This window comes from Natator depressus, chromosome 8 (assembly GCF_965152275.1).
Source record: "Natator depressus isolate rNatDep1 chromosome 8, rNatDep2.hap1, whole genome shotgun sequence".
Classification (NCBI taxonomy): domain Eukaryota; kingdom Metazoa; phylum Chordata; order Testudines; family Cheloniidae; genus Natator; species Natator depressus.
The window spans coordinates 696801-711107 of NC_134241.1; the positions used below are offsets into that span (position 1 = coordinate 696801).

General features: G+C 63.9%; 1 protein-coding gene across 1 annotated transcript; it reads left to right on the forward strand.

Annotated features, from left to right (window-relative positions):
• Positions 1-4891: 4891 nt before the first annotated feature.
• On the forward strand, positions 4892-9358 carry LOC141992702 (alpha-2Da adrenergic receptor-like). Its single transcript, XM_074962035.1, has 2 exons — positions 4892-5025; positions 7287-9358. Exon 2 carries the CDS (start codon positions 7704-7706, stop codon positions 9033-9035), a length of 1332 nt encoding a protein of 443 aa, XP_074818136.1. The 5' UTR covers positions 4892-5025; positions 7287-7703; the 3' UTR covers positions 9036-9358.
• Positions 9359-14307: the final 4949 nt, after the last annotated feature.

Here is a 14307-nt window from a genome sequence, read left to right on the forward strand (position 1 = left end):
CCCAGGGCGGCGCTAGGGGGCGCTGTGCTGTCGGGAGCGGGGCGAGGTCTGTCCCAGGGCGGCGCTAGGGGGCGCTGTGCTGTCGGGAGCGGGGCGAGGTCTGTCCCAGGGCGGCGCTAGGGGGCGCTGTGCCGCAGGGAGCGGGGCGAGGTCTGTCCCAGGGCGGCGCTAGGGGGCGCTGTGCTGCAGGGAGCGGGGCGAGGTCTGTCCCAGGGCGGCGCTAGGGGGCGCTGTGCCGCAGGGAGCGGGGCGAGGTCTGTCCCAGGGCGGCGCTAGGGGGCGCTGTGCTGCAGGGAGCGGGGCGAGGTCTGTCCCAGGGCGGCGCTAGGGGGCGCTGTGCCGCAGGGAGCGGGGCGAGGTCTGTCCCAGGGCCCCAAGGCTGCGCTAGGGGGCGCTGTGCTGTCGGGAGCGGGGCGAGGTCTGTCCCAGGGCGGCGCTAGGGGGCCCTGTGCTGCAGGGAGTAGGGCGAGATCTGTCCCAGTGTCCCAGGGCGTTGCTAGGGGGCGCTGTGGTGCCTGGCCAGGGGTGGTGAAGGAGTTTGCAGGAGGTGGGTGCTTATTCTACTGTCCCTTCTCCCTGTAGCTTTCTACTTCACTTCCAGCCTAAGTGGCTGAGCATGTTCCCATGTGCTAACCAGTAGCCGCTGTGTTTCAGCCCAGAGGCAGCTGCAGCCTCATTCCTGGGGCAGGGGCTGCATACTGACCCTTTGCTCTGCCCCAGAGAAGCAGGAGAAAGAGTCTGGGTGGATCCTATAGTCGCTGACCGACGGTGCTGCTCTTTGCTGAGCCCCCCAGCCAACATGCCCCACCCTGCACAGCGGGCACCAGGCCGCAGGGAGCTTTTGAGAGGCTGGCTATGCTGGCCGGTGGGGGGTGTAGGCAGGGGGGGTCGGGCTGCCCTGCCAGCCTGGAGCAGCTGTGGAAAAGGCACCCAGCAGGGGGTGAGTGCGTGGGGAGGACACCATGGCTCGGAGATGGGCGAGGAACCTGTTTTCTCAGTGAGCTGTGCCCTGGTTCCGAGGCTGCCTCCCCCTCGCTCTGTGCAGGGCAGGACCCGCCTACTCTGGGCAGGTCCTGGGGCAGCTCAGTTTTCCCCGTGGAGCTGGCGGGGGGGGGGCATTAGTTTGGGGGGATGCTGCTGCCAGTCTGGATAGTGATATTCCTGGGATCCTGGGGGCATCCGATCCACCCACCTCCCCCGGGCACTTGTGGGGCAGGTCTGCGAGCCAGTGAGGGTAGCACAGCAGTGCCCCAGGGAGCCTGTACCCTAGTGCCAAAGGCTGGGTAAATGGGGGAGGGAGGGATTAACATCCTGGGAATCCCACTAGCTGCGCAGGCTGCAGGGGCCTGGTGGGGTCTGGTTCCCCCACCGTGGGGTCTGGGTTCGCCCTGTCCTGTTGTGCCCCCAAGGTGTAGATGCCATCAGACCTGCTGGCCCTGCCCAGGTACCAGGCAGAGTTACCCTGGTGAGTTCTCCTTATCCCCATGGAGATGGCCTCCAAGGTACCACGCGGCAGCTGTCCCTGGGCCAGGCTCACCCGCAGTGAACAGCCCTGGCTGGAAGCCAGTGGACATGGGGCCGGGTAGGACCAAGGAAGCGGGCAAGGGACGCTGCATGGTTACTCCCGGCTACACTGCCAGGTGGGTGGAGCGGGGGGCAGGGCTGGCTGGGCGTTCCTGACCCCCTCAAGGCTGATCAGAAACAGCTCCTCCCCACCCTGTGGTCCGAGCAGCTCTGCCCAGCCCCAAAGCTGGGCTCCCTTGGAGGTGCTGGCCTCCAGGCCAGGTGCATTCACTGGAACCCTTCAGCGGCTGGGCTGTCCTGCTGCTTGGATTGTGGCGGTGCCTGGATACAGGGAAGCAGGCCCTGCCCTGGCAGCATTGCCCTGCAGTCGAGACACATGAGCTGGTTATCATCTCGCTGTCACAGGACAGGAGCTCAGCCCAGACACTGCAAGGTCGCGCAATCTATGGTGGAGCTGAGAACTGAACTGGGTCCCTGAGCCCGACCCGGTTCCTGGCCCACAAGGCCAGACGGGCAGACAGCTGTGAGCAGGGAGAGCCGGCAGTCGCTGGCAGTCCCATGACAGGCCTTTCTCCTGCAGGACCCCAGGCCAGTGCCTTCTGCTGCGCCAGAGTGAGCCCTCAGTGCAGCTGGGGAGCAGAGAGCCATGGAGCCCAGCATAAAGGTACCACAGGCTGGGGGGGGGCCTGCAGCCGGGCAGAGGTGCTAAGCCTGTCACTGCAGCACCCGTCAGGCCCTGGACCCAGGCTGGGCTTTCGCGGGGGAAGGAGCAGGGGGTTCTGGCATCAGTGCAGCCAAGCTGCAGCAGAGGGGGTGTGACTGGTAGGACCCCCATCCAGGGTGCTACCTGATGTGTTGGGGTCCCACTGCGTCCGCCTGTTCCACCAGCCTGGCTTTCCTCACCCTGTCCTTGCTGTGCCAGGCCCTCAAGCCTTCCCTAGCGCACACAGGTAAGGCCACAGCCAGCTGCAGACGCAGACTGAAATCAACTCTGTGGGAAGAGTCAGCTCAGGGATGTATCCAGCACTCATGTGCACATCTCCTCTGGGGTGTAAACCCAAAATAATATTGTCTTGCACTGTTCAGAGAGATTTGCACAATGCAAGCTCATAAAAATCTCCCCCTCCCTCAAGGTGGAGAGATGCACAGCTTTTTGCCTCCCCAGGTGTGAATTGCACAAACTGGGTTTTGAAATGAACAAGAAATAAGTTTATTAACTACAGAAGGTAAATTTTAAGTGGTTATAAGGGATAGCAAACAGAACAAAGCAGTTTACTGAGCAAATAAAACAAAGCACACAAACTAAGCTTCATACACTACAGAAACGGGTCACACATCGTAATTTCTCACCCTAAACGTTGTTTAGAAAGGTTGTAGACTTTTTGCAGCTCACAGTTCCAGTTATGTCTCTTTACAGGCTAAACCCCTGGTCTCAGCCTGGACTCAGCCCTTGCCTTCCCGTAGCTTAGTTCCTTGGTTTCTGCAAGTGCTTTCAACCATCTCCCTTCTTGGATGGGGAGGTAAATGGAGAACGCTGAATGCCTTGCTTCCCAGCTTTAAAGATAATTTACATAAGGCGGGAAGCCTTTCTTTCCAGTGGAAAAGTACCAGCAGTGTCCAAGGTGTCAGAGCAACCATGAGACGATGTTTATTTGCAAGGTCCACAGGAAGGAACTCCTGGGAAGATGGGGGATCCACATCTTTGAAGACTCGTTGTCTTTTCCTAATGGCCCATTAAGGCTGATTGCTTACTGTCTGGTTTCCCAAGCACGCAGTTGTAATTGGTACCTAGAAAATATTCCTGACTTTAGATACAGAAATGATACATGCATACAAATTGGATAAACATATTCAGTAAATCATAATTTTTCAGTGACACCTCACATGACCCATCTAGTATAAAACAGATCTTAGTGTGCCCTATTCATATCATAACAAGATGTCTCTGAAGAATATGGGGTGTCGCATCACAGGGGACTCCTGCAGAAAGGAGCAGTGCCCCGCGGAGTCAGTGCTGACCCCAATGCCCTGCAGTGCACTCTGCTTATCCCTGGTGCTGCCAGCTGCTGCGGGCACATTATGGGATGGCTGCAGAGTGCTCCACAACGCTCTGTACACGGCGCCCAGCCCAATGTGGCTGCAGGAGCAACAGTGCTGGCTGCAAGGGGTCCTGGCAGCTGGTGCCCGCCCGAACCACCTGCACCTGGAGCCAGCTGCTGATTCCGCCATGTGGCCAGTGACGCTTGGGCTGGGCCAGCCAGAGCCGGCCGAGGGTCCTGTGGCGTGAGTGTTCCCCTCTGTAAGACACGGGCCCTTCCTGTGTCCCCAGCAGCCACCCAGCTCCCCACAGAGGCAGAGCGGTGTGAAAGTAGAATGAATTATTTTGAAATTATAAAAGAAATGCTTCTTGAAGAGTTTGTTGAAATATAGTTGTCAGGAAGAGAAACATTAAGGAGTGTGAGACAATGGGTCCTCAAACTAATTAACTTAGAGCTCCTACTGAGCTAGGAGATTGGTAAACGTTAGTATGCAAATAAGATATGTATGTATATTTGTCAGTTTCTGCTTCCTTTTGTCTCCTATTGGCTTTGGCTTCTTTGTATAAATAAGTTAGTTGAGCTTTTGCAGGGGGCTCACATCTATCTGGGTGCATTGGCAAAGCGCTTTGCTAATAAACAGAGTGGTCTGACAAATTCAGTGGGTCTTGAATCTGACTGTGACACCGGGAAAGGCCGTTCCAAGTCCATGGAGGAGATCCAGGCCGCTAAGAAGGTAATCAGCCCCCACGGGATGCTCAGTGCCGGGAGAGGTGGGAGGGGTTCTGAGCAGGGACTCCATGCCCAGCCAGAGCTTGTTCTCCGTGGGTGGGGGGGGCCTCTGAGTGAGGACCCACACCGAGCCAGGCTGGTTCTCCATGGGGTGGGGGGGCTCTGAGGACCCACACCGGACTGGGCTGGTTCTCCATGGCGAGGGTGGGGGGCTCTGAGGACCCACACTGGGCCGGGCTGGTTCTCCATGGCGGGGGGGGGGGAGGACCTCTAATAACCCACACCGGGCTGGGCTGGTTCTCCATGGCAGGGTGGGGGCTCTGAGGACCCACACCGAGCTGGGCTGGTTCTCCATGGTGGGGCGGGGGGCTCTGAGGACCCACACCGGGCCAGGCTGGTTCTCCATAGCGGGAGGCTCTGAGGACCCACACTGGGCCGGGCTGGTTCTCCTTGGCGGGGGGCGGGGGGCTCTGAGGACCCATACCGGGCTGGGCTGGTTCTCCCCTCCCGTGGGTTGGGGCTGGTGGGGCTCTGGCTCTGCGGCCCGTGCTGTGCACTCTGTGCTCTCTTCCCAGGCGTTCCACACGCCCCAGAAGTCTCTCCCCAGCCAGGAGGATGCCAGCGGCTCCCAGGTACCTGCCGTCTCCTTCGCTGCCTCTTAGTCCCGAGGAGCCTGCCCTGGCCAGGAACCAGGTGGACCCTGCTCCTGGGCCATGTGCCTGGCAAGCCTCAGGTGGGTCTGGATGCACCCACAAGGACCCCGAGCCCAGAAAGGGGCCAGGACCTTCTAGAGGGGCCTGGGCTGAGGATGGCCGGGCAGTGCCATGGGTGGGGGCTGAGGGTGGCAGGGCAGTGCCCAGTCGGGGGCTGAGGGTGGCTGGCCAGTGCCATGGGTGGGGGCTGAGGGTGGCTGGGCTGTGCCCGGGCAGGGGCTGAGGGTGGCAGGACAGAGCCATGGGTGGGGGCTGAGGGTGGCCAGGCAGTGCCTGGGTGGGCTGGGCTGAGGGTGGCAGAGCCGTGCCTGGGCAGGGGATCAGGGTGGCTGGGCAGTGCCATGGGCGGGGGCTGAGGGTGGCCGGGCAGTGCCCAAGCGGGGGCTGAGGGTGGCTGGGCAGTGCCCGGGTGGGGGCTGAGGGTGGCAGGACAGTGGGCAGTGGCCAGGGTGGGGTGCCTGCCCCATGGAGGTGACTGTGTCAGCCCTTAGCCTGTTTCCTCTGCGCCCCTAGGACACGTCTGTGCCTCGCGCCGCCCAGCCAGAGCAGACTTGGGGGCAGGAGCTGCCCCCATGCTGGTGGCAGGACGTGGTCCCTAGCTAGAGCTAGAGTCTTGGCGCCCGCGGTGCATGTGTTGCCAGGGCAATGTCTGTCTGTCTGTCCATCCTGTCTGGCAGTGTCCCCCCCTCGCTATTCACTCCCTGCCAGGGCAATCAGTGCAGAGGGGGTGCTGGGGCTCTGCCCCCTCGCCCACTGGGGGGCTGGGCTTTCCCCTCTGCTTTTCAACCCTTTCCGCCCTCCCGCCACTCCCTGCCATCCTGCCATGCCTGGCATGGTGGGTATGGCTGCCACACAGAGCCCTGTCCACCCTGCCCTGCGCACACTGGGACCTCAGCAGCCCCCCCGGCCGGCCAGAGAGGTGCCCTGGAAACAGTTTGAGCCCTCCCCACTCCACAGTGTCACAGAAAGGGCCCCTCCCCAGCTCCCAGCGCTCCCCTCCCCAACTCCTGGTGCCCCCCGCCCAGCTCCCCATGCCCCCCGCCCAGCTCTTTGCACTCCCCTCCCCAGCTCCCCGTGCCCCCCGCCCAGCTCCCCACGCCCCCTGCCCTGTGCTCCCCTCCCCAGCATCCGGTGCCCCCTGCCCAGCTCCTCACGTCCCATCCCCAGCTCCTGGTGCCCCCTGCCCAACTCCCTGCACTCCTCTCCCCAGCTCCCTGTGCCCCCCGTCCAGCTCCCTGCGCCCCCCTCCCCAGCATCCGGTGCCCCCTCCCCAGCTCCTCGTGCCCCCCCCCAGCTCCCTGCACCCCACCTCCCCAACTCCCAGTGCCCCCCATCCAGCTCCCTGTGCCCCCTCCCCAGCTCCCAGTGCTCCCACCCAGCTCCCTGAACCCCCCTATCCAGCTCCCCGTGCCCCCCTCCCCAGCTCCTGGTGCCCCCGCCCAGCTCCCTGCACCCCCATCCAGCTCCCAGGGCCCCCCACCCAGTTCTCTGAGCCCTGTGTCCCATCTCAGGCTGGGATGGATGCAGAGGAGCCCCAGGGCTGTTCCCCATGTGGCCCCCACCCCCAGCAGGGCCCCAGGGCTGGGCAGAGCTCAGACCCCAGACCCACTGCCCCAGGCCAACCCCCAAATGCCCCCCAGAGTGCAGGGACCCAGAGCTGTGGCTGCTGCATTCCCATTCGTGCCAATGGCTGAGGGGGTTGTCCAGCAAAGAGCTGCAGACAGCCCTGGCAGTGCCCAGGGTCCCCCGAGGCCTGGCAGTGTGCACTCCTCCTAGCCCAAACCAGCTGCCCCCAGCCCCCAATTTGGGCAACCCTCCACCAATGTGTGGGATGGGGGGGTCAGCCAGGCAGAATCCCACGTTGGGGCCCTTTCCTGCTGTGCTGCACCCCCAGTATCATCCCCCCACTGGGCCCCTCCCCCTCAGGTATTGTCCCCCCCACTGCGCACCCCCAGTATCGCCCCCCACTGGGGCCCCCCCCTTGCATATTGTCCCCCTATTGTGCTCCCCCAGTATCATCCACCTAACTGGGCCCCTCCCCCACACCTCAGGTATTAGCCCCCCACTGCAATCCCCTTGGTATCATCCCCCATCTGTAGCTCCCCAGTCCCTCCCCTCAAGTATTGTTCCCCCCCACCAGTTTTGCCCAGGCCCCAGTATCATCCTCCTGCTCTGCCCCTCCCCCCATTATTGCCCCCCTTGGGGCTGGGGGCAGGGTGCACGGCAGGAACTCCCGGCCCCTTTAAATGTTGGCAGCAAACTTCCTCCCCATTGCCGGCAGCTGCTTGGTCTCCAGCCAGTCATGTCAGCCCCTCCCTCCCGTCCTGGGGCTGGGCCCAGGCTGCTCAGTGCTGGAGCAGTGCTGCCGAGATCCACATGCCCCTGGCCCGCTGCACGCCGGCTCCCCCAGCAGGAGGGGACGGGAAGGAAGAGGGCAGCAGCCTTTGGGAGGACAGACCTTTCCAGCACCTGGGTGAGACCCCCACTGGCTCTGCCGCGTGCTGGGACCACCCCCTCCCCCTTGGGCACTGGAGACATCTGACCACGGCACCGTGCCATCTGGGCACCCAGGCCAGGCAAGGCAGTACTGGGCGGGCCCCGCTCCTCTGGCGTACACGGGGCTGTCGGCAGGTGAGGACACTGCGGCCTGCCAGGCGGGCATGGGCTGTGCTGCCCCCTCCCACGGGCAGCTCCCTGCATGGAGGGTCCGGCCTGGCCTGGGAATGTAGCTGGGATGGAGAAGGCCAGCACCCCCCCTGCTCCTCTCAACACATCTGGAAACGGCAGCAGAGGGCAGCTGGGGGTGGCCCCACACTCCCCCCTGGCCTCGGCGCTCATCCTGCTGGCCGTGCTCTCTGTCATCCTGGCCACGCTGCTGGGCAACACGCTGGTGGTGGTGGCCGTCTGCACCAGCCGGGCCCTCAAGGCCCCGCAGAACCTCTTCCTGGTGTCCCTGGCTTCGGCTGACATCTTCGTGGCCACCCTCATCATCCCCTTCTCCTTGGCCAACGAGCTGCTGGGCTCCTGGGGCTTCGGCAGCCTCTGGTGCAGCCTCTACCTGGCGCTGGACGTGCTCTTCTGCACCTCCTCCATCCTGCACCTGTGCGCCATCAGCCTGGACCGCTACTGGGCCGTCACCAGGGCCGCCAGGTTCAACCTCCAGAGGAGCCGTAGCAGAGTCAAGGGCATGATCGGTGCCGTGTGGGCCATCGCTGGCCTGGTCTCCCTGCCGGCCCTGTTCACGACCCAGCCACAGGCCAAGGAGTGCCTGCTGAATGACGACACCTGGTACGTGCTGGCCTCCTGCACCGCCTCCTTCTTCGCCCCCTGCCTCATCATGCTCGCTGTGTACTGCAGGATTTACTACATCACCAAGCACAGGTGCTCCGGCATCATCTCCGCCAGGCCTGGCATGGCCCAGCGCCCCTCCCGCGCCAGCTCCTGCTTGCCCACTGCCACCCGGAGCCCTGCAGAGCAGGACGCAAGCACAGAGCAGGGCAGCCACTGTGCCCACACGCTGGGGCCAGCTCGTCTCTCCAGGCAGTGGGCGGAGGAGGAGGCCAATGGCGCCAGTGCCAGCCCGAGAAGGCCCAGGAGGCCTTCCTGGGCACTGGCTCGAGGGCCCCGGCGGTGGAGTGAGCAGCAGAGCATGTCCATCTCCAGGAGCCGGCTGGTGCAGGCGCGGGAGCGCAGGTTCACCTTTGTCCTGGCCCTGGTGATCGGTGCCTTTGTCCTGTGCTGGTTCCCCTTCTTCTTCACCTACAGCCTGGGGTCGCTGTGCGGGGACGGCTGCCGCATCTCCAAGCCCCTCTTCAGCTTCTTCTTCTGGATTGGCTACTGCAACAGCTGCCTCAACCCAGTCATCTACACAGTCTTCAACAGGGACTTCCGCAGAGCCTTCCGCAGAGCCTTCCGCAGGCTCCTCTCCAAGGCCCCGCACTGTCCCCGCCCTGGGCTGGACCCTGGCACTGCTCCCCCGCCGGACCAGACCCCAGCAAGGCCCCTGCACCGCTGCCCCGTGCTGGGCTGAGACCATTTCCAGGGGGGCACCAAACTGCTCTTGGCCTCCAGCCCCCGTGCTGGGGTTCCCTGTCCTGGGCTATATGACACAGGAGACAAGCCTGGGTGTGGGGCTGGTGTCCTGGCCTGGGGTTTAGGAGTTCTGCAATTATGGGTTGGGTGGCCCAGGCTGTGAGCGGAGGGGGGCTGGAAACTCTAGCTGCCAATTTTAGTTTTCAGGTATTTTCAAAAATGCAGATTTTGGGTATTTTAATAAAAGAGACTGAATCACAGGCCAGGCCCCAGTGTCTGGCTCTTGGGCAGGGCCGGGCCCCAGCATCCGGCTCCTGGGCCGGGCCAGGACTCCACCGGCTGGCTCTTGGGCTGGGCTGGGGCTCCGTTTCTGGTTCCTGGTCCAGGCTGGGCCCATGGGGTCCCAGGCAGCAGCTGAGCACTGGCATGAGCACCCCTGGGGGAAGGGTGCCCCTGCCCAGTCAGCAGAGGCAGCACTGGGAGCAGGAGCTCTCTCTACCCTGGCATCCAGGGACACACAGGGAGAAGCCTGAATCTGAGCCCTGGTGGGGAGGGTGTGGGGGTCTCACAGTCCTAGGGTGGAGGTGTTTGGGCCCAGCCTGGCCCTGGAGATCAGGCAGCAGACTGGTCCTGTGCTTGGCCTAGGGGACCAATGGCCCCCGCGGGTGTCCCCTCCATCTGCCCCAAAGGCCCTGTTCTCTCTGCAGCAGGCTCTGCTCTGCAGAGAATGGCCGTGCGCTTGGACTCGGCCCGAGTGCTCTGCAGTGTGGGGAGGGCTTGGCGCAGGGAGGGACACGTCCAGCGGCTCGGGGAGCTCTGGAGTGTCCAGCCCCTCCGGTGTGGGGCAATTATCTCGGCAGGTTGGAGCCAGGCCTGAGCCTGCCCTGGCCAGCCCCTCCTACAGGAGGGGGAGGGGGTCCTAAGCCCTAGGGATTCCTGCGGGCTGTTCCAGAGGGACACAGGAACACCCAGTCCTGGGTCCTGTCACTGACAGAGACCAGCACCAGCTGCTGCAGAGGGAGGTGCCAGACCCCTGCAGCTGACAGGGAGGGGGAACCTGCCCACAGAGTTAGCAGCGGGCTCGTGCCCTGGAGCTGGTCATTACAGAGTAAAAACATGGCCTTTCTGTTTTTACTCTCTAATGTCCATGGCTGTTCTCATTGGCCAGGGCAACAGCTGAGTCTGCCCTGAAGCCTACTTTTCTCTTGGCCCCAATGCTCTCTTGTGGCAGGGAGTTCCACAGGCTAACGGTGTGTGGCATAAACTGTGCTGCCCCCCAGGTGGGAAGAAGGCCCCAGGAGCTGTTCCCTGCCCACCTCATGGGCTTGGGCAGAGCTTAGCCCAAATTACCCAGCTGCCCAGAGGCAGGGTTACCCCACGTCTGGGCTTCCAGACACGGCCCCTTTTCTCTGGCTGGCAGGTTTGTCAAATAACGGGCAATGTCCGGGCTTTCTACAGAGCAGAGTGCCGATTGGTCCCTCCCCTGCCTCTGCGGCTGATTGGTCCATTTCCCTGCCGCCACAGCTGCCAGCTCCGCCCACCCAGGGCCCAGCTCCCAGCCCTGGGGAGGGAGGTCCCGGCAAGGAGGCGCTGACTGACAGCTGGTGCTGCACCCCGGGCTTGCACCAGCCGCCCTGCCACCGTGACAGGGAGTGACACTGGCCTCCGCCTCCAGCGAGTCACCCCACCACAGATACCCCCCAGCTATGCCCCCAGCTCCCCCCTCCCCGAGGCAGTGTCCTCTCTGGGGGAATCCGAAATACGGGAACCCCAGGCCCCAGCTCGCTGTGCCACAGCCTCTCTGCAGGAGTTCAGAGCTGCCAGGAGCGGCTGAGAGTGGGGGGCTGGGCGGGGGGCACAGGAGTGGCTGAGGCATGGTGGGGCAGAAGGGGGCTTCAGGAGAAGTCCCTCAGGCCTGGGGGAACAGGGGCAGCAGCTCGCAGATGCATGGCCCCGTTTTCTGGCCTTGGGTCCAGCTCAACAGCCATTTTTGGGCTCTGGACAGAGAACAGGGCCTGGAACGGGGCGCACACCACAAGTGCTTCCAGAGAGGGAGCTGGGCTGGAGTGATGGCGCCACTGCTGGGGCCTGTCAACAACCTAGCACCTGGGGCTCTCCTGAGACCCTAAATAGCGGCGTGGGGCTGGGATACCCCCCCATCTCTGAGCAGCAGGAGGCCAGGTGACCCCCTCCCCAGCCTCCGGGCGGCAAGGAGTCAGCCACTCTGGCTCCATGGCTCACCCACCTGGGCTGTTTCCCATCGCTCAGCAGGGTAGCTTCCTGGGGAGTTCTGCTTCCCCAAAGTGTGAGTGCGTGGGGGGCAGATGACCATGCCCCCAGGTCCCCTCTCTGGAAGGCCCTGTCTCCCCGGGGACGGGGTTCTGGCAATAGCTGAAACGTGTATCCTGTAAACATCTCAAAGGGAAAGTCTCTGAGCAGGTGCCAGCCCCTGAGGGTGCAGGGAGGGGTCAGCCCAGGCAGGCCAGGGGAGTGGGGCCTGAGGAAGCTGGGGTAGTGATGCCTGGGACTGTGCCCGCCAGGGGCAGCATGTGACATCAGTGCAAGGTTTGCTCAGGAGATTGCTCTGTAGGACTTCCCTGCCCCTACCTCCCACATGCCCAGCCCTAAACCCTACCCCTACCACTCACCCCCCGGGTCTGAACTGGGCCAGGACAGGGTCTGCACTAAGCCTACACTGTGCAGGCCAGGGCTGAACCCAAGGCTAGGATTGAAGCTGGGCTGGGTCAGTTAGGGGCTGGGCTGCAATCGTGGCCAGGCTGGTTGGGGGCTGGTCTGAGATCGGGGCCAGGCCGGGCTAGTCGGGGGCTAGGCTGCAATCAGGGCCCGGCCGGGCCGCTCAGCTCAGACATGCAGGGGTCAGTCACCGTCCAGCTTCTCCAGCTTCGTAGCTCAAAATAGAAAATCCCCAAGCATCAAACCTTCCTCTGGCTAAAACCAGCTGCCAGCGCGGGAGTTTGGATCCCGTGGAAACAGGCCCAGCTCCAAGATCCCGGCTGCTCCAGTTCCCAGGCCCTGTGGTGCGGCAGGGTGGGCTCGGCGCCAGGGAACAATCCCTTGTCCCACGGGGAGCAGGATCAGCTTCCTCCACAGCCTCCAGTGTCCCCCCACGCTGCCCGCCCAGCCAGGCACACCCAGAGACCTCCCAGGCTGGGCGTGCGTGGAGGGGCCAAGTCTCGATCCTGGCTGGAGCTTGGGGAACTTTGCACCTGCGCGTCCAGCTCTTCCCCATTCGGCTCCCTGAGAGCATCCTGCCCCGATGGGCCCGGCAGCCCCCACAGTGTGAAGACCAAGCATCCGTTGGTCCCGCAGCCCCTGCTGCTCTGAAAGGGCAGAGGTGGCTCCCTCCAGCTGCTCAGTCCCTCCCTGAGCTCCAGCTCCCAGCACCAGCTGCTCCAGGGCTCGGGCGCTAAGCAGGGAGCGAGTCATCACCAGGTTCTGGCACCTGGGCAGCTGATGGGGTGCGCCCCCAGAGATGCAGAGGCCAAGCGAGGGTGTGACAGCCCCCAGGCAGGGGATTTATTGGGTGGGCATGGGGGGCAGATCCTGCTCTGGGCCGCCCTAGCCCACGTGGCCCTGTATCCAGGCGAGGTAGCGGGCCACGTCGGTGTAGACGCCGGGCTTGTCCTGCTCGCCACGGCCCATGCCTCAGCTGACAATCCCGCGCAGCGTGGCCCGGCCCTGCTCCTCACACACCAACGGCCCGCCAGAGTCTCCCTGTAGCACAAGGGGACCAGTCAGAGGAGGCAGGCCCTGCTCCATCACTCAGAGCAGCTGGCAGGCCTGGGGCTGGCCCCTCCCCATGGGCACCATGGCATTGGGGAACCCTGCAGTGCAGTCAAAGGGGGCTAATGGCACTGGGGGTAGGCGCGGCAGACAGGAGCCCTGCTGGCACTGGGGGTGGGCGCGGCAGACGGGGGCCCCGATGGCTTTAGGGTGGGCACAGCAGAGAGAGAGAGGGCATACCAGTGCCCTTGGGAAATCAGCCCCTGGCTCTCCCCTTTGAGGTGGATTCCCCAAGGATGAGCCAGTGCCACCCTGCCGCACGCTGCCAGTCACCGGCAGCGAGTTGGAGAGCAAGGCCCGCTTGTGTGAATCAGGTGCAGAGGGTGGTCTGTCTCATGGGGGTGCCCAGGGCTCCTCCCCCTGGCATGGGGGTGCCCAGCACTGGGTGGGGGTGCTCAGGGTAGCGTGACAAAGCGGTGTCTCAGCTCACAAAGGGGCTGCTGGAGAGGCTGCCCCTTCCTGAATTGCAGCCAGATCGGAGCTGACCCACCCCCGGCACCTCTTGCCCAGCTGTCTCACCTGGCAGGCGTCGGTGCCCCCCTCCAGGTAGCCGGCACATAAAATGTCCACGGTGACCCTGGCCCCATGCAGCCCGGGGGAGCAGCACTGCTCGTGGGGGATAATGGGGAGCACAGCTTCCTGCAGGTACTCGGAGAGCACCCCAGCCCCTGCCCGGGAGCTGTGTCGGGACGCCGGGCACTGGGGGGTCTCTGCGGGGGGCGGGGGGGAGGTCTGCGAGTCGGGACGCCGGACAGTGGGGGGGGTCTCTCGGGGGGGCGGGGGGGAGGTCTGCGTGTCGGGACGCCGGGCAGTGGGGGGGGTCTCTCGGGGGGGCGGGGGGGAGGTCTGCGAGTCGGGACGCCGGGCAGTGGGGGGTCTCTGCGGGGGGCGGGGGGGAGGTCTGCGTGTCGGGGATCTGACGATGTGACGCAGCAGGGAGGGGGGAGTGTTGACCTGGGAATGTGCCCTGGGGACGGGAGACCTGAGAGCCTGTCACCTGAGCCAGGAGGGGGAGGGGGAGGTGACACCTCTGCCCAGGAATGTGGACGGAGGCTGCAGCAGGGAACCTGCTCGGTGGGTTTAGTTTCAGTTTGGGGCTGGGTGGAGGAACACAGGGAACCCCAGGGCTGGGGTCTAAGCTCCCTGCTCCCCCAGAAGGACTTGACTGAGGGGTCCTGGGTGTACCCACAAGCTCTGTTTTGGACTGTGTTCCTGTTGTCCAATAAACCTTCTGTTTTACTGGCTCACTGAGAGTCTCAGTGAATCCCAGGAAGAGGGGTGCAGGGCCTGGACTCCCCCACACTCCGTGACAACTGGTGGCAGTGGTGGGATCTACTGCACCCCGTGAACGGCGCTTCCTGCAGTAAGTGACTGGGGAACAGTAAAACGAAGGGGGATTGACGGGGACCAGGTGTGCTGAAGATTTAGAGAGAGACGGTTTCAGGGGGCGGCTAACCCCTGGGAGT

What these genes read in the sequence shown, in the direction of transcription:
- LOC141992702 (XM_074962035.1), top strand. Translation starts at nt 7,704, where the DNA reads ATGGAGGGTCCGGCCTGGCCTGGGAATGTAGCTGGGATGGAGAAGGCC.